The sequence below is a fragment of the Coffea arabica genome, chromosome 6e, assembly GCF_036785885.1.
Source record: "Coffea arabica cultivar ET-39 chromosome 6e, Coffea Arabica ET-39 HiFi, whole genome shotgun sequence".
Lineage (NCBI taxonomy): Eukaryota > Viridiplantae > Streptophyta > Magnoliopsida > Gentianales > Rubiaceae > Coffea > Coffea arabica.
Window position 1 is genome coordinate 55834240 of NC_092321.1, and position 19919 is coordinate 55854158.

At 32.9% G+C, this 19919-nt stretch overlaps 1 protein-coding gene across 1 annotated transcript; it reads right to left on the minus strand.

Annotated features, from left to right (window-relative positions):
• Positions 1-8008: 8008 nt before the first annotated feature.
• Positions 8009-13443, minus strand: LOC113695954 (uncharacterized). The gene is made up of 5 exons (XM_027215194.2): positions 12656-13443; positions 12089-12192; positions 11692-11868; positions 9136-11012; positions 8009-8334 (listed from the first exon to the last, which is right to left on the minus strand). Exons 1-5 carry the CDS (start codon positions 12844-12846, stop codon positions 8197-8199), a joined length of 2487 nt encoding a protein of 828 aa, XP_027070995.1. The 5' UTR covers positions 12847-13443; the 3' UTR covers positions 8009-8196.
• Between the last annotated feature and the right edge of the window lie 6476 nt (positions 13444-19919).

The following is a 19919-nucleotide window of genomic DNA, read 5'->3' on the forward strand; positions in this document are numbered from 1 at the left end:
TTGTTAATCTATAGTGTCATACCAAATTTGGGTCCGCCTCCTTCTACACCGGTTAAGCCTCCCATCAAATATACCTACTCACGTCGGGCACATCAGCCCAGTTCTGACTTGGTCCTTGAGTCTCCAGAATCATGTCCTGATGAACCAGTCTCTTTGTCATCAGATCCGGCTGCCAACGATGATCTTGATCTCCCTATTGCTCACAGAAAAGGTAAACGTGCATGTACTTATCCAATCTCTTCAGTTGTTTCCTACCATCATTTGTCTTCCTCTTCTTGTGCTTTTCTTACATCCCTAGACACTGTTTCTGTACCTAAGACTGTTCGAGAGGCATTAGCTCATCCCGGTTGGCGGACTGCTATGATTGAGGAAATGGATGCTCTAGATGTCAATGGTACATGGACTTTGGTTACCTTACCTGCAGGTAAACAAGCCATTGGATGTAAATGGGTGTTTACTGTCAAAATGAATTCTGATGGCTCCATTTCTCGATTGAAAGCTCGACTTGTTGCTAAAGGATATGCTCAAATTTATGGGGTGGATTATCATGATACTTTTTCTCCTGTTGCTAAACTTGATTCGGTCAGGTTGTTTATCTCCCTTGCCGCAGCTTATTACTGGCCTCTGCATCAGTTAGACATCAAGAATGCCTTTCTTCATGGTGATCTTCAGGAGGAGGTATATATGGAGCAACCACCTGGTTTTGTTGCTCAAGGGGGGTATGGGAAAGGGAAAGTCTGTCGTCTGCAAAAATCTCTATATGGCTTGAAACAGAGTCCTCGGGCTTGGTTTGGAAAATTTAGCCAAGCTATTGAGAAATTTGGGATGCAGAAAAGCAAGTCAGATCATTCTATTTTCTATAGACACTCTAATGGAGGTATTATTCTGTTAGTTGTATATGTGGATGATATTGTAATCACAGGTAGCGACTCTAGCGGAATTTCGTCTCTAAAGTCCTTTCTTCATACTCAGTTCTATACCAAAAACTTGGGGATGTTAAAGTATTTCTTGGGAGTTGAAGTTAGCAGGAGTAAGAAGGGAATCTTTCTATCACAGAGAAAGTATGTACTTGATTTACTGTCGGAGTCGGGAAAGTTGGGTGCTAAACCATGTAGTACCCCAATGGTTCCTAATTTACAATTAACCAAAGAAGGTGAATTGTGTGCAGATCCTGAGAGGTACAGAAGACTAATCGGAAAGTTGAATTATCTTACTGTGACACGTCCGGATATTGCTTATTCAGTGAGTGTGTTAAGCCAATATATGTCCTCACCAACTGTTGACCATTGGAAAGCAGTCGAACAAGTTTTGCACTATTTAAAATGTGCTCCTGGACGTGGAATCCTATATGGCAATCATGGTCATACTAGGATTGAATGTTTTTCAGATTCAGATTGGGCAGGGTGTAAGGAAGATAGGAGATCTACTTCAGGATATTGTGTTTTTGTTGGGGGAAATTTGGTCTCATGGAAGAGTAAGAAACAGAATGTCGTCTCACGATCCAGTGCGGAAGCTGAATATAGAGCTATGGCCAAGTCTGTGTGTGAAGTCATATGGTATATCAGCTCCTTAGTGAAGTAGGAATTAAGGTCTCAGTACCTGCCAAGCTATGGTGTGATAATCAAGCTGCACTTCACATTGCTTCCAATCCAGTCTTTCATGAACGAACGAAACACATTGAGATTGATTGTCACTTCGTTCGTGAAAAGATCCAACAAGGTTTGATCACTACAGGTTATGTGAAGACTGGAGAACAATTAGGTGATATATTCACAAAAGCTATTAACGGGGTCCGGATTGATTATCTATGTAACAAGCTGGGCATGATTAATATCTATGCTCCAGCTTGAGGGGGAGTGTTACAGATTATATGCAGGCTGATTTGTAGGGATTAGATAGCTGTCACAGATTGATATAGGCTGATTTGTAGGGATTAGATAGCTAACAAATGTAGGCTAGTTTGTAGCCTAAATTATAGGAATTAGAGGACTGATTTATTGTAATAGGATATCTTCCTATTATAGGATGTCTATACCTGTATATATACCCTTACGATTGATGAATAAAAATATGGGGAATTTATTCTCTTCCTCTGAAATTCACAGAGGGCAAGAAAGGCAAAATTTGAATATTTCTCTGTTCAAAATCACAAAAATCATAACAAATATCATGTCAAAAGAGATGACTGGTCTATTTTGTTGAATCTTGTGATCATTAATGTAGTTTTGTTACTTATTTGTGTGGTCGAATTTGTTAAATATGAACTTTTTAGGTGATAAAATGTGCGTATTAATTATTTTTAATTTTTAATTATTTGTATTCTTTTACTAATACAACTTATATACACGTATAAGGGCATTTAAGGATTAAAAGTTTCGTCTCTCTCCTTAAAGTATTTTTTACGGATAATTTAAGAAAACCTCCCTTGAGATTTCTAACAATTTCACTAACCTCCCCTAAAGTTTATAAAATTACACAAACCTCCCCTGAGATCAAGATTTTGATAACAAAATTTGTTCAACATAAAGTTCATATTTAACAAATTAGACAACATAAATAAGCAATAAAACTACACTAATGATCACAAGATTCAGCAAATAGACTAATCATTTCTTTTAACATGATGTTTGCTATGATTCTTGTGAATTTGAATGAAAAAATTTTCAAATTTTACCTTTCTTTTCATTAAGTAAAAATAATGTTTAATTAAAAAGGTAAAATATACTCTAAAAAATACTCAATCACTAGTTCGTCTTGCTCCTGAGGTTGGACCACTTGTTTTACAGCTTCCTCAGCATTAACAAATTTCCTCTTCTTCAACTTCTTCCATATGCTCTTCCTTATTCTCCTCATGTTCCTAACCATAGAGAATTGAATAATTTTTTAAATTCTTCTATAAGTTAAAATAGTTTGCATAAGAAGGATAAAATAAATTTTTTAAAATATTTAGTCACTAGCACGTCCAGTACCCAACCCCGAGGTACGTCTAGCGCATCTTCATGTTCCTCTTCTCCAACTTCTTCCACACCATTTTGCTAAGCACAAAGAATTGAATAAATATTTTTATTCTTCTATAACTTAAAAAGGTATTGCATGAAAAAGGATAAAATAAATCTCTAAAAAAAAAATTTAGTCACTGATTCGTCCAATACCTAAGCTTAACCTAAGACCAACTCAGCATCGTCATGACGCACTACTTCCTCTTCACCGGCTTCTTCAATGTTCTCTTCCTCTAGTTCCTAGGTCACGGAATTTTAAAAAACTCTCAAAATGAAAATAATTTGAATTAACTGAAATAAAATCTCTAAGCAAAAATCATCAACTCTTTCCTTTACCTGGTTTTGAACTAGCAGCCCTGCCACAGCGTCTTCAATATGCAATTCTAGATCCCCTGCACCATCTAACTTATGTATTTAAGGAAAATGGAGGGAAAAGAAAGGCAAAATTTGAAATTTTTTTCTGTTCAAAATCACAAAAATCATAACAAACATCATGCCAGAAGAAATGACTAACCTGTTTTGTTGAATCTTGTGATCATTAGAGTAGTTTTGTTACTTATTTGTATTATCTAATTTATTAAATATGAACTTTTTGAGTGATAAAACGTGTGTACTATTTTTTTAATTTTTAATTATTTTTATTCTTTTACTAATACAACTTATATACATGGATAAGGGGTATTTATGGATTAAAAGTTTCATCTCTCTCCTTAAAGTACTTTTTAGGGATAATTCCAAAAACCTCCCTTGAGATTTCTGACAATTTCACTAGCCTCTCCTAAAGTTTGTAAAATTACACAAACCTCCCCTGAGATTAAGGTTTTTATAACAAAATTAGTCTAATTAGAAAACGTAACATTAAAAAAGTACTTTAAGGAGAGAGACGAAACTTTCATTCCATAAATACCCCTTATGCATGTACATAAGTTGTATTAGTAAAAAAATAAAAATAATTAAATGTTAGAAATAATTAATACACACAATTTACTATTCAAAAAGTTCATATTTAATAAATTAGACAATATAAATAAGCAATAAAACTGCATTAATAATCACAAGATTCAGCAAAACAGACTAGTCATTTGTTTTAGTATGATATTTGCTATGATTCTTGTGATTTTGAATAGAAAAATTTTCAAATTTTACCTTTCTTTTCATTAAGTAAAAATAATGTTTAATAAAAAATGATAAAATAAAACTCTAAAAAATACTCAGTCACTAGTTCATCTAGATCCTAAGCTTGGACCACCTGCCCTACGGCTTCCTCAGCATGCATAATTTCCTCTTCTCTAACTTCTTCCATATGCTCTTCATCATTCTCCTCATGTTCCTAACCATAGAGAATTGAATAATTTTTTTACATTATTCTCTAAGTTAAAATGGTTTGCATAAAAAGGATAAAATAAAAATTTTAAAATATGTAGTCACTGGTTCGTCCAGCACCTGACCCTGAGGTATGTCCAGTGCAACTTCAAGTTACTCTTCTCCAGTTTCTTCCACCCCATTTTCCTAAGCACAGAGAATTGAATAAATTTTTTTATTATTCAATAAATTAAAAAGGTATTTCTTGAAAAGGGATAAAATAAATCTCTAAAAAAATTTAGTCACCGATTCGTCCAATACCTAAGCTTGACCGAAGACTAGCTCAGCATCCTCATGATGCACTACTTCCTCTTCAATGGCTTATTCAATGTTCTCTTCGTCTAGTTCCTAGGTCACGGAATTTTAAAAAAAAAATTTGAGATGAAAATAATTTGAATTAATTGAAATAAAATCTCTAAAAAAAATCATCAACTCTTTCTTGTACCTGGTTTTGAACTACCAATCCTACTACAATGTCTTCAATATGCTATTCTGGATCCCCCTGCACCACCTCAACTTATGTATTTAAGGAAAATGGAGGGAAAAGAAAGGCAAAATTTGAAAATTTTTTCTGTTCAAAATCACAGAAATCATAACAAACATCATGCCAGAAGAAATGACTAACCTGTTTTGTTGAATCTTGTGATCATTAGACTAGTTTTGTTACTTATTTGTGTTATCTAATTTATTAAATATGAACTTTTTGAGTGATAAAATGTATGTACTATTTTTTAAAAAAAAATTAATTATTTTTATTCTTTTACTAATACAACTTATATACATGTATATGGGGTATTTATGAAATAAAAGTTTCATTTTTCTCCTTAAAGTACTTTTTAATGTTGTTTTTTCTAATTGAACTAATTTTGTTATCAAAACCTTAATTTTAGGGGAGGTTTGTGTAATTTTGTAAACTTTAGGGGAAGTTAGTGATATTGTTAGAAACCTCAGGGGAGGTTTCTGAAATTATCCCTACTTTTTTATGTTGTTTTTTCTAATTGGACTAATTTTGTTGGGATAATTACAGAAACCTCCCCTGAGGTTTCTGACATTTGCACTGACCTCCTCTGTGGTTTGAAAAATTACACTGACCTCCCCTAAGGTTACCAATCCTTTACAAATTCAGTCCAAACGATTAAAATATTGTTTTAGGGAGTGAAATTAGAATTTTTTATCAAATTTGTCCTTTGTACTGCATGTCCAATGAATGACAAAATACTACAAATCAATTAACAATTAATAAATTTTAAGGAGTATAGTTTATAGGCAAATACGCATTACCTATTTAAAGTACCGGCTCTTTATGGGTATTTTACTTTTAAACATTTAATTTAATACAAATATTTACGCTCAAATACATATTTGTATTTACTTTCAAATATTTAATTTTTGCTAAATATAAAAACTACAAATCTCTCTTCCGTGAAAATATTAATATAACACTTTTTCAATTTTAGTTACAAACATTTATGTATTTAACATAAATTATATGATTCACAATAAAATGCCCATAAAGAGCCAATACTTTACTCATTTAATGGATGAAAGTCATAAAGAATTAATACTTTATGGGCAATTTCTTTTTTTAAAAAAATATTTAATTTATATTAAATAAATAACCTACCGATTTCATTTTTGCAAGAATATTACTGTAACACTTTTTGAATTTTATTTACAAATATTGATATATTTATCATAAATTAAATATTTGAAAGTAAAATATCCGTAAAAAGCCGGTACTTTAAATGAGTAATGCATGTTTGCCCATAAAGAGCCGGTAACTTTTTAAAGTACCGGTTCTTTACGGGTATTTTACTTTCAAACATTTAATTTAATACAAATATTTACGCTCAAATACATATTTGTATTTACTTTTAAATATTTAATTTTTGTTAAATACAAAACCCACCAACCTTTCTTCCGTAAAAATATTAATATAACACTTTTTCAATTTTAGTTACAAACATTTATGTATTTAACATAAATTAAATGATTCAGAATAAAATGCACATAAAGAGCGAATACTTTACTCACGTAATGGATGAAAGCCATAAAAAATTAATACTTTATGGGCCATTTCTTTTTTTTAAAAAAATATTTAATTTATATTAAATAAATAACCTACAGATTTCCTTTTTGCAAGAATATTACTGTAACACTTTTGAATTTTACTTACAAATATTGATATATTTATCATAAATTAAATATTTGAAAGTAAAATACCCGTAAAGAGTCGGTACTTTAAATGAGTAATGCGTGTTTGCCCATAAATTATACTCCTTAAAGTTTATTAATTGTTAATTGATTTATAATACTTTGTCAGTCATTGGATATGTAGCACAAAGGGCAAATCTGGTACAAAATTTTAATTTCACTCCCTAAAATAATATTTTAATCATTTGGACTAAATTTGCAAAGGATTAGTAACCTCAGGAGAGGTCAGTGTAATTTTTCAAACCACAGGGGAGGTCAGTGCAAATGTTAGAAACCTCAGGGGAGGTTTCTGCAATTATCCCAATTTTGTTATCAAAACCTTCTTAACATCAGGGGAGGTTTGTGTAATTTTATAAATTTCAAGAGAAACTAGAGAAATTGTTAGAAACCTCAAGGGAGGTTTCTGAAATTATCCCTTTTCTTTTGCCCTTTGAGTCCCATAGCTCAATTTATTATTATTATTATTACTTCTAATAATATCAGCAAGAAAAGAGGCATAGTGGAGGAAAAATGTTAGCAAAATTTCTTGAGTTGTCCAACATTAGGATAAAGAATATTGACAAAATTAGAAGCATAAAAATGATGTACAAAATGTTAATTATAATTACAGAACTAATTAAAATTTTTATTCTAGTTAAGCCTCAACGTCCCTCGCATCCTCCTTATCCAACTTGCCTATCCCATGTTTCTTCCTGTGGGACGGGCACCCACCTCCACTGCTTACCTTACAAATAAAGAAAAAGTTACACCTCCCTCATTTAGTAGAATAGTAATCAAAGAATCAACCTTAAATAAAATGTATCCCTCCCATACCAACAAAATGTGCACTAATTATGTATTGCCAAAGAAACCAAAGATACAACAATAATAATGGTAATAACCACAACACTAACCACCCAAATGTTTCTCAACATAGTGTAAACGGTCACTTAAAGTACAAAAAATAATAAAGAGTACTTAACGAAAAGTACTCTTTTTAGCATTTGGAAAGTAGGTAATGATCTCAATCTCAAATGCTCGTGATTGAGTAGTTTCTCAAGCTAGTTTTTGAGTAGTTGACTGATGGGTTCGTATAGTAAAGTTTCCCAAATGGAAATGGGCCTCTCTCTCTCTCTCTCTCTCTCTCTTTGCTTTATTATTTGTTTTTCTTTTTTTTTTTTTGTCAAACTTGAATATTTTCCTAACTGAAATTCTCAAATTTTATGGAGTTAGTCTAGGCCATGGCTGTTGCGTAGTGAATGCGTACCATACATGCAATCAGCACATGAATTCTTGAAATTATGAACCAAGTAAAATTAGCTCATCAACTCAAAGCATGATCAATAATCAAGCCTTTGAGCTGGATAATGAAAGCCTAAACAAACCAACCAAATAAAACCATCTCAAAACTCATTTTTGCTTGGACTAATTTTGGTACTTGCTGCTCTCCAAACTTTAACAATATTGATCAAATTTTATTGAAACAAATCTGTATTTACATAACAGTCTTGATACATTACAAAATTGGTATGACCAGACGTGAAAGAGGTATAAAAAGCCGATGAATGGTCTTTATTTTGCACTCAGGATGTAGTAATTACAAAAAAAATCGTATCTACAAAGTTGACAGATAATTCCCAGCTCACATTTCAGACAAAAGATTGCTAATCTTCCGAAGCTCTTTCAAGGCTGACCTAGCTGTAACTTGTCCTTTACCGACAAGAACGTTTTTGGCGGGCGCTGCTTGAGCTCGATCTTGCTGGAAAACTGATTCGATCACCTGCAAGACATTACCATTGTTATCTATCAAACCTTGTGGAAAAGCAATTGGAAACAAAAGATTCAAAATCAGTTTTGGAATCTAGTCATCAAGGCAATCATTTCCTACTTATGAAGCAATAAAATTTATCGGAGATACAGAAGCATAAAGAAGACCAGAACTTGCGCAGACCACTTCATTTTCCTGTTCACTAAATTTTGTTATGCTTCGTATCTTTATTTTACTTCCAAAGGGCAGGTAGTATTCTCATATGCTTTTACCAAGCCAAAAGATTCTGGAGAAATCACAGAGCCTATCTTTGATTGATTCTAGATGCGAGATTCTAGCTATTACTTTCGAAAAGCTATTTTCTTCTGTTCACAATTGCTTTTCAAATACTGCTTCAAACACCTTTTTAGGGGGAAAAAAAAGGCTGAAAATGAGAAGCAACATAAAAAAGATGCTTTCAGCATCCAATTCTGCTTTGAAAATTAGAAGCATCTGAGAACAAGCAGAGATAGTAGTAAATGGAACAAACTAGTATCATTTTCTCATTAAATTCCTCTATGACATCTTTACCCTGAAACCAAGCAAAAATTTATTCTGCTTTCGGTAACAAACATCATTCCTTTCTAGACCCATGTTCGCAGGAGAAACAATCAGTAAGTTTTTCGGCATGCCATCATCTCATCAAAACATCACGGTATTCCACTAAATTGGGTTTGGTAACAAGCAAATTAGTGGGGTAATAAGAGGCCAATAGATTTGAACCAATAAATGTTCAATCAGATTAGTATTAAGATCAAAGATACTTGGTAATACCTGGATATTCTCAAGCATGGACTGCCCAAGATTTCTCAAAGTGAGCATGACATTCTGGTCAACAGTCTCCCCTTTGCTACTTTCAGAAGACAATATGACTCCTCCATTAGATGCAGAACAGCGAGTAACACTATCATGATCAAACCTGTTGCTGCAACCTTTATTTGCCTCAGAGACTTGCCCTTTCTCAGGTATTCCTTCACCACCACCCCGTCCAAATTTCCATAGCCATTGAAATTTACTACTAGATAGCAGCTTCCTTTCTTTCAAGCCAACTGTTGATTTTTCTGCAGCAGTCTGATCATTTGGACTGGCCTCTAAAGAGACATCATCAGGTGAATCAGACACTGGAAGAGGTAAGCCTTCTGGATTATGTGCACAAAGTTCTGCTGTATTTGTACCACCATCATGTTCATCAATTGATGAATTTGAAGCAACACTACTTCTCCCTGATTCATTTCCATGATCATTAACCCCATTTATAGGGCTTGGTGGATCAGAGAAAATAGAAGAGTTCTCTTCACTACCTGCATTACCACTCAAACATGTCTGCTCAGTTGTACAAGCAAATTTATCATTAAAATCCTGGCCATCTTCCACCCCTTGATCTTTCACATCTGCACGTTCATCATCCATAATGCTCTGTGTGTCTTCATCAGCTCCAAGCTGCCGGGCCAGATCTTCCAACAAATTTCTCCTAACAGATAGTTTTGGGTCCTTTTTCCTCTTATCAACACTAGATGAGGATGGAGCAGATTCAGTTCTAGACAAGCCCAGTTTCACTTTCTCTGACCAACCCTTCCTGATGCTTGGAGCTTGTTTTTCTAAGGCATCTTTCTTGCGTTCTTCTTCTTTGTGTAGATTCCGCCACTTTTCTTCCCAGTAGCTATCAGGCACTAAAGTCAGGGGAGTTCTTGGAGAAGTGGCATCAAATGAAAGGCTATGTCCTCTAACAGCTGCTGACTCACTCCTTTCAAACATTCCTGCTTGAGTAAGCAGTGGGTTTGAGTTGTTTGCATCCACTGCCAGTGCCTGCAAGGATTTTGCCTTCCTAATCAGTTTCTCCAGTTTTACATCGTCCGGAAAATTCAGCAATCTCTTTAGGCAGGAAGTAGCATTCTCAGTGGCAAGCAAAGAAGATCTCAAATAAAGTATCATTGAAACTGCAAAAGCTGAGATAAATGCACCCCTAGATGAGTCAAGTACTCCAGAGCTTGTATCCACATCGTTTTCTGCCAATTTATTCAGCTTGCAATTCTCACAAGCAAATATTTCATCCCAGACTATCAAAAGTTCTTCCAGAGCAAATTCCCGCCCAAATAGGACCCGTAGCCAGCGCAGTGAAAAGTATTGAGGTTCTACCCCTAGCTCAACAAGGTGAGTATGAAGAGATGAATCTACAAGAGAAAGCAAATGGTACAATGCAGCAGAAGCTTCAATCACGGGTGGGAACCCAGTATGTGAACTAGCAAAAGGAGATGGAGAAAAGAACTCTGCCATTGCAACAGCACCACCAGACCCATTCATCAGAGCATCAAACATACAATATGCATCATGCTCCATAAATTTCTCAGATAAGACAACACCAAGTTCACCTTCAGCCCCATATGCATCGCTCAGCAAAACAATAGTTTGTATATTGGGATCAAGTTGACTGAGGCTGCTAGCATTTGCGGCAACTTTTCCAGATCCATTCCCATCTTCCATCAACTCTGAGAATTTCTTAAAATCAAATTTATATGTCAAGTCACTTTCATGAAAAGAGAATCCATCAAATTTGTCCGTGAAGTAGTCTTCATACATGTTTCTCACTTCAGAAAGATGTTCAACATCAACATGGAGAACATATAAGAGCGGTGCTAAGAGTTCATGCATTCCTGTAAACAAACCCAAGGAACACAGTTACATCAGCAAGGCCATATAAATCAGCAGCATCTGCACAACTCTTTTACCACTAGTTTGCAAAGAGTAACATAATAATACCATTCCAACTAGAATAGATTCCAATCCCAAATCATGAAAGAGGAAAAAAAAAAGGCTCACATCTTTCCAAAATATTATTACCAAATTCATATGCAATGCTTCTATGAGGCTTTTTAGATGCTTCAGAGCTTAGAATGAAGAGCACAGCCCTGCCATTTGTAGCAATATGTTTACTTGTAAAACAACAACAGCAAGAAGGGAAGAGACTTGTGAAGATGAACAGATAAAATCACTTCTATTACCACAATGGATTATAGCAGTTAAAATATATTTGATTTTAAAACTGGTTTCACAGAAAAAGGCACAAATACATAACTTCCATCAATGGGGTGAAGTTTCACTGATCAACTAATGCCAGAAAGTATCTAGCACAAATAGGTTTGCCGAATTCAACCTTTTGTTACTACAGTGAAAAGTGGCTTTTGATAGTCTGGACTCCATGGGTCCCCCAAAAAAAAAACAATGATGTAATACCAAAACTGCCTAAAACACACTGAGCTAATATGCATTAACTAAGACGTCTAACCCATACATAAAGAAATGAAAATAGCACCTGACATCCTTCTAACTTACCCTGTCTGTAACCATACTCTTGGTGCCTAAGACACCACAGTAACAAAATTCTTCTTAACATGCCCTGACATCCAGATGTCTGGAAGTAACTACCGTGTTCAGGATATAAACGCGTTAAATCCTGGTCAACCATTCTCTCCAATTCAGCATTCTTGAAGAAGCGACCCCACATACTATCTGCATAACAATATGAAGAAAACCCAATTATCAGTATCAATATCTGAATGAGGATCTGAACACAAATACAGAGTCCCAAATGACCAATTAAATAACATTGCCAAGATTCTTATTGCAGCAAATACCAAGGCTGGTTAGCATTTGAATAGCAGTTAGAAGCACAGTCAATCAGAATGAATGCCAAATCATGCAACAAGACCTTGATGGTGCAAATTCTGACCTGGGTTTTGTGACAACGGGTTATCAATCACTAGATCAGGAGAACTACTTCCATCCTTTGGCAAATGTGGATCAACTAGAAGCTGCCTCCTCAGAGCAGCATACCTGCAGATGGCAACAGAATTAGCTAGACTGGTTGACCAAAACCTACAAATTAAGTAGCATTCTCCACCATTTTAGCAGAAAAGCTAACCACAAAACATTACCAGATTGGTACAGCAATTCGTAACATCAATACCATAGCAACCCCCCCCCCCCCCCCCCAAAAATAATAAAAAAACAACAACAACAGTCAAAGAAACTAAAAAGTTTAAAACATTTTTCAACTACATCAAATCCAACTTAAAGCAACTTGACAACTTCCCAAATATGATATCTAAGAACAGAGAAAATTACCATAAAAAAAGGGAGGAATCCCATAATTCAAACACATGAATATACACAATAGATAGTCGGAAATTAGAAACTTTCCCCAATAGAACAGAAAAATATAACATCCAAATCTTTGTAAAACAGAAGCTTTAGCCCAAAAATCAAAAGGCAGACAAAATGAAAGTTGTAAATATACCTTCTACGGGAATTAGCTGTGACACGGCGGAGATCATCAACGGAGGAGGAAGGGGAAGAGGGCAAAATCCCCAAATCAATACGCCACTGGACACCTCTAAGATTCCCAAAACGACGAGAATCCTCAGAATTCAAGGTCGTTTCAGTCAATGCCCCGCCAGTTGGCTCCATTGGCACCGGAGAAATGGCCATCTTAGCCCTAATTTCTACAGATTCTTCAGCTGAAAACCTAAATTTTCCAAGACCCAGTTGGCAAAAGCTCCTGAAAAAGCTCTACAGGTTGAAGATATGGGAAAGAGTTGGGATTTTGATCAGACCCATTTGTCTAAAATTCAATAAAATTAAAAGGTTCGCTTCAATCGTGGAACTTTACAGCAAAGAAAACAAGAAATTTAGGGAACAAGAGAGGCAATTATGGAGAAATATTAGCCAGAAAGTTGCAGAAAACTAAAAGAGAAAGGTGCTGAAAATCAGAGGAGGGGCTAAATGAATTCTTTAACTAAGAGAAAATCAAGCTGGAAAGAGCTGAAATTGGGAGGGATACTTAATATAATCTTCTGGTGATCAGCTATATCTTCTCTTCTACACCCTTTATTTTTCTGATTTCTTCTTTAAGATACAAAAAAATAATAATAAGAGATGAGAGAGAAGGATAGAATAAGAAATTTGGTTCTTTCTGGTTAGAAGAGGTTGAAGAGAAAGAATGAAGAGGAAATAATGGGGGAAGGGAAAAAAGAAAAAGGTCGTGATTGTGGAAACAGTGGAATAGGGAGTGTTTGGATTTTGACCAATTTTTTGTTTGCTCGGTTGTTGTTGCTTTTAGTTTATGGTTTATTGTAGAAGGGTGTCCTTTTCAGGATGAGCTGGTTTTTTCTGTATAGTAAAATTTAGTTGAGGATTTGCCTTTCTTTCTTTTATAGTTTTCTTAATGCACATACAAAAATATTTTACTTCTTCTAAGTTTTAACTTCAATCCTTTTTCATTTCCATTTGAATTGATTTTATAGTAAAACTTAAAATTAGGTGTATAGTAGCAATTAATAAAAGGATGATTTAATAGGTAAAATGTAAGTAAAATCAAGTATATTGTAGTACTAAATGAAAATTAATTATTATAGTAATCAAGTTTATCATAAGTAAAGTTTGATTTAGGGTGCATCAGATAAAACTGAAGTCTGAAAACTGAAGTTTAAAATCTAAAGTCTGAATCTATTAAATTATTAAATTGTTAAGTATTAAATATAATACATTTGAATGTATATCACATTCAGTGATAAGTGAATAGCTTATCACTTAATTTTGGGAGCAGGTTTTGTCTAGAAATTTCAGTGCTACTTAATTAATTTAAATGTTCAATTTTTGGTTATTAAATGGTCTGAATATGTTAAGATATGAATCTATTAAGTTTAAGTGCTGAATTGGATTATCAAACAAGGGCAAAATATTGTATTATAAGTAGTGTCTTCGAAACAAAAATTACATATATATACACACATATATATTATGATTATATAACTTTAAATAGCTAGATAGTAACCTTGAAAATGATATTTCGATTATTGCATCAGAAATTCCTAAAGGAAAAAAAGGGAAGAAGAAAGAAAAAAGAGTGCTGAAGATAAATCATTTGTACTCTCTCCCTGACTACTTATTTTCTAAAATTTCAATGTCCAATTAGAAATTGCAAAAGAAATTCCTCTCTCAATTTCCAGGAATGGTGCTTATTAGGAATTCGATTTATGCTCCAAAATTTGGATATTTCAATAAGATATTGCACATGATTGGACAATATATATATATATATGTTTGAGAAATCTAAATTATCACAAAATGGAAAATACAAGTCTGGGTCAAATGGTGGAGCCAAATGGAGTTCATGATTTACCATCATAATAATAACTGTCAAACTATGGTGGGGTAAAAACTCCACGAGTGACTAAATATTTGGGATGCAAAATTATTTGGTGGGAACTTTCCTTGCCATTATAATTTGCATGCACCCCGCTTTGGACTTCATGGCGCGCCCCTTCAATCATGTTGCTCTCTCTTTTTACTTTTATCTTTATTTAACTATAATTTTCGTGACCCTTTTTTTTTTTTTATACTGTTTTGAACAAAAATGAAAATAATCGTTTGGTACCATTATACTTATAATCATATTAAAACACTTATTTGTAGATTATAATACTAAGTTTGAGTTGATAATGAGATTAATTAAGTTTGAATATATTAACTTAAATATTTAAACACGTCTACCGCAGAATACCAGTAGGTTTGAATGCATGGATTTGAAGTTATTAGAGTAAAAAATTCTTTACACGAACACTATAAATAATATTAATCCTAAGATAATTATAGTGTTAATTTATTTTGGAGTGTGACTATAGTATAAATGGAGAACACCCCACAAGGATTAAGTTCAATTATATAATTGATTATTTCCAATAATACCACCGGTATTTGTTGCTTTTTTTTTTTTGTGGTTTAGCATGGAGTGTGGGATTTTTCTTAATTTCTGAAGAAGGCAACTATATTGGAAATTGGTTAGAAATTACTGGTTAATGGGATCAATAGAAAAGTCCAATTCTAAGGGGAAAAAGGAAATATCCCAAGAATATCCTCAAGTCAAGTTGAAGACCCGTGTGGTAGACTCCATCTCAAAGACTAACGGCAAAGTATGATGCATGAAAATGATTGGGTTACGTTTTTGTTTGGCATTTTTTTTTGGTTTTGGAACTCAAATGAATATGAAATTAATCCCTTAATCACTTGTCTCAACTTTCTACGTTTAAGAAAAGAAAATGATTTTCTGTCAGAACTAATGAATTTGACTAGGGTTGATGTGGAATCTTAAACAATTATAGCAGAGATAAACAATTGAAAATTGGAGATTATGTGCCCTCTAAATTTTAGACACTTGTGCAATTGCATAGAAACTTTTTCAAGTCTCTGTCTCACTATTGGAAAAGTGCTTGACTACCTAGTCATTCATTTGTCAAGTTGCTTTTGATCCGACGTGAAGTTGATCAAACTAAGTTAGGTATATTTGATGTGAAATTATAGCAGCCGTGTCTTTATGTTGGTTTGTTATTAGTTAATTTTGTAATTTCAAAAAAAAATTGAAAGAACTTGAGTTATATTTGGAAATTAGATGGATGCCGGATAAAACTCAAGAGGGTTGGTATGATCCTTTTTTTTTTTTTTTTTTTTTGAAGGAAGTTGGTGTAATCTATTCAAGGCAATAGGTTTTTTGTGCATCATTATGCCTCCAATTTCTTTGTACTTAGTAGGGAAAGACACTGAATAAAGCTTTGAAATGCTGTCCCTGTTGGGACATGAGATTTGCATTAGTTGTACCTAAATCTTATGGCTGTTACATAATTAGGAATCATTTTACCAAATTCAGTTAAAGGCAATCTATATATTTCACTTTTTTTTTGAGTAAATCTTATATGCACTCACTATCACAGTTGGATATACAATACATATGTAAAATTTGAGTTTCAATTCAAATTCGAATTATGTATCATATATCTAATCGTGAAAGTGTATACACTGTCAGTATATAGAAGATTAATTCTTTTTTTTTTACATGAACATTGATTAATTTTAAAGAAAAATAGAATGCCGGGTAATTTTTACCATCTTCTGATTATGGAGAATAAAATGCAAGCTTTGGACCACATGATGAACTATTTAGAAGATTAATGAGGATTAATTAATTACAACAAAATTGTTATGCATATTAATAAGTTTCATTTTTGTTTCTGCAAGATTTAATTTTGATTTACTAAGAATATATGATTGGTCAAGTGTAGCATCACTGAGATTTGTTCATTAGCGATTAATGATTCTCATATATTTTACTGGGGAGAAAAATCTAAATAATTGGCATGAACCACCACGAAACCTCAACTTCTGGTTAATTATCAAACACATGATTTGGCAAAACTTTTGCTGGAACAAAAATAAATACTAATTCAAAGCTTTTTATTTGAGAAAATTTATATTTTCGCTAGTTTCAAATATGCAAATAAATCTAATCAAAGAAAGATCACCTGACTTCTTTTTTTTTTCAATACAAGGCAAAAATGAAGATTGAAACATTACATCTGTCGCCAATAATGCTTTCTTTTGGACTCTTATAACCAAACACAACTCAATGCTATAATTCCAAATTTTAGCACAATAAATTGGACATCACATTCAACCCACCAACCTCCTACATTGTACATATGTAGGTAGTGTTTGGCTCTGTCGGTGCCTCCTTTTGTTTGATATACAGTTTTCAAATGAAATACTACTAGAATTCATATACTTGCCAGAATTCACTGTCTTGTTTTCTCATGTTTGGTAATACAATTTTTCTTACTTTTTACTTCAGCAAATCTATGAATTTATATCTTGCTATAGTATCATATACTTTCTTTTGCATGTTTCGTGTTTTCCTTTTGCAACATTACTTTCAGTACTCAAGATTTTTGTTGTCTTTCACTTTACTCTAGGTTAGTCACGTCACTTATAATTAGCATGCCTAATTTTTGATAATATGCTGGTTAAGTTTCGTAGATATTCACAAGTTTCATAAATAAACTATTACTAGCAACTAAGTATTGAATTATATACACTGTGTAACTTATGATTGGAAACTCAGGCAATGAACATTGAAACTGTTGAAATAAATATAAATTCAAATAATAATAATGATAATAACGTTGTAATTCAATTAAAACTTAAGTTAGTTTGTCAAATATAACTTTAAATAATCATGTAAATGGTACTCCAGTTAAATTATATCTCTAAAAAATCTATAGTTTGAAAAGTTTATTAAATATTTCAACTTTATATTATTGCATATAAATAAAAGGGATGTAATTTCAAAACAAAAAAAAATATTTAAAATTGAATCCGACTTATTACAAAGATAAAGATTATTATTGCTGCCAAACACAACGTGCATTCTTCTCTTTCACTTTTATTCATTCATACATTAATATTTAACAATATTTTAAATTATCTTAAAATATTTAGCACGAGTTAAACCTGAAAAAACCAATTGAAATTGCCACCAAACATAATATACACTTTTTCTATCTATTTTATTTTATTTTCTTTATGAGTTAATACTTGCTTTTTCTTACATATAATTTTTTCCCTTTGTTAACCAAAGTAGTGCATTAAAATGCTCTTTATAACATATTTACACATAACACTCAACTCATAAACAATCCTTCAAATTTTGTTACCCTTGAACACTTTAACTAGTGATCAGGAACAAGGAGGAGACGTGCAAAAAGGAAATTAAATCTAAGGCTACTCAGCGTGTTGTTGGCAACTAAATCTAATGTATAACAATTTTTGGACGGCACCAAAAACTGCGGACAAAACCACATATGTTATTCATTAGGTTGACACACTGAAGATTAGTGGTACATAGGGAAGAGGCTCGGACTTAAAGGGCAGGTTTTCAAAAATCCAATAACTCGAACTGTGCCACACCATATCACAATTTGAACTATCTGGTTTTTGAAGATCGGATATTTACAAATAGTAAAAACTAGAGATTATGAGCTTACAGATTTTTCAATTTTTGTTTTGAAATTCATTGACTCCCAAGGTAAAAACCTTACATGCATTTAAAAAAAAAAACAATTTTTCTAGTGGTGTAGGAATAAGATTTAAGAAGTAGGGAATGGAAAGGAGGATTAGAATTCAGGATTTCGCGAAGTATATGTACCAGTGATTAATGATTCTCATATATTTTATTGGGGAGAAAACTCTAAATAATTGGCATGAACCACCACGAAACCTCAACTTCTGGTTAATTATCAAACACATGATTTGGCAAAATTTTTGCTAGAACAAAAATAAATACTAATTCAAAGCTTTTTATTTGAGAAAATTTATATTTTCACTAGTTTCAAAATATGCAAATAAATCTAATCAAAGAAAGATCACCTGACTTCTTTTTTTTTTTTTCAATACAAGGCAAAAATGAAGATTGAAACATTACATCTATCGCCAATAATGCTTTCTTTTGGACTCTTATAACCAAACACAACTCAATGCTATAATTCCAAATTTTAGCACGATAAATTGGACATCACATTCAACCCACCAACCTCCTACATTGTACATATGTAGGTAGTGTTTGGCTCTGTCGGTGCCTCCTTTTTGTTTGATTTATGGTTTTCAAATGAAATACTACTACAATTCTCTTCCTTAGTTATCAAAGATAGTGTGGCTTTAACTTCTAGAGAGAGAGGGAGACAAAAGTTGTCCTTGCACATGATGAAACTTCTAATTAAGACTTCAGCGGCCACATGCAAATGTCTTCATATGAATGAATGAACCATAACGAACGCATCCAAACAATGCACTCTTTCACTCTTCATTTGGTCGGTAAAATGCATTATTTCTAGCAATAAGCTCAGCACTAAGTAGTTGTGCTCAATTTGTCGAGGCACAGAATGGTTCGGATTTTTTGTCTCAAATAGTACTCAATTGAACAAGTTTTTTTTTTTCTTTTTTTTTTGATTCATGTGGCTAAATTGAGGTCAGGAATATTAGTTGGTATTCATATTCGTTCATGAGAAAAGGTCATGGGCATCTAGAATTTGGTAGGTTTGGATGTTCTTTTGCAAACACACAAGGGTTTGGTCTGTATTTGCGTTTAAATAAATAGATGTATGCAGATCTAGATTTAATGGATCTAAACTTAAATTCCACCCAATAAAATGCTTAAAATATGATGACTTGTGTTTCCTGTATTAATGGTTGGATTTTTCTTAATACTAGTCACTCGTTAATACACTCAAATAATACATAATTTACTTTGTGATTGCACACATTACCGGCACTTTTTCCTGCATTTTTACTTTTTTCCAAATTAATAGCAGTTTTCCAAATGATTAGTGTCTAAAGTATACCTAACTTATCATGTGAACGCATGCATTTAAACATTTTTCTAAATTAATTTCACTTTTTCAAGTAATTGACATTAAGATATCCCAATAGACATTCGTTAAACCAAATTGTTAATAGGCTACACAATCGGAATATTTTACTTAATTCAAAACAAACTTTTAAACTATTAAGCTAACCACTTTGTCCTTACTGACGTTATTTTACTAAGAATATCCTCCAACAAAAACATATTCTACATCTAACTAAACACTTCATCATACTTTACTTCCTTTAAGGTTCTTATTTTTTTAATAAATATTCGTATATACATTTTACTAATGTGCTGGACTTTGATCTCC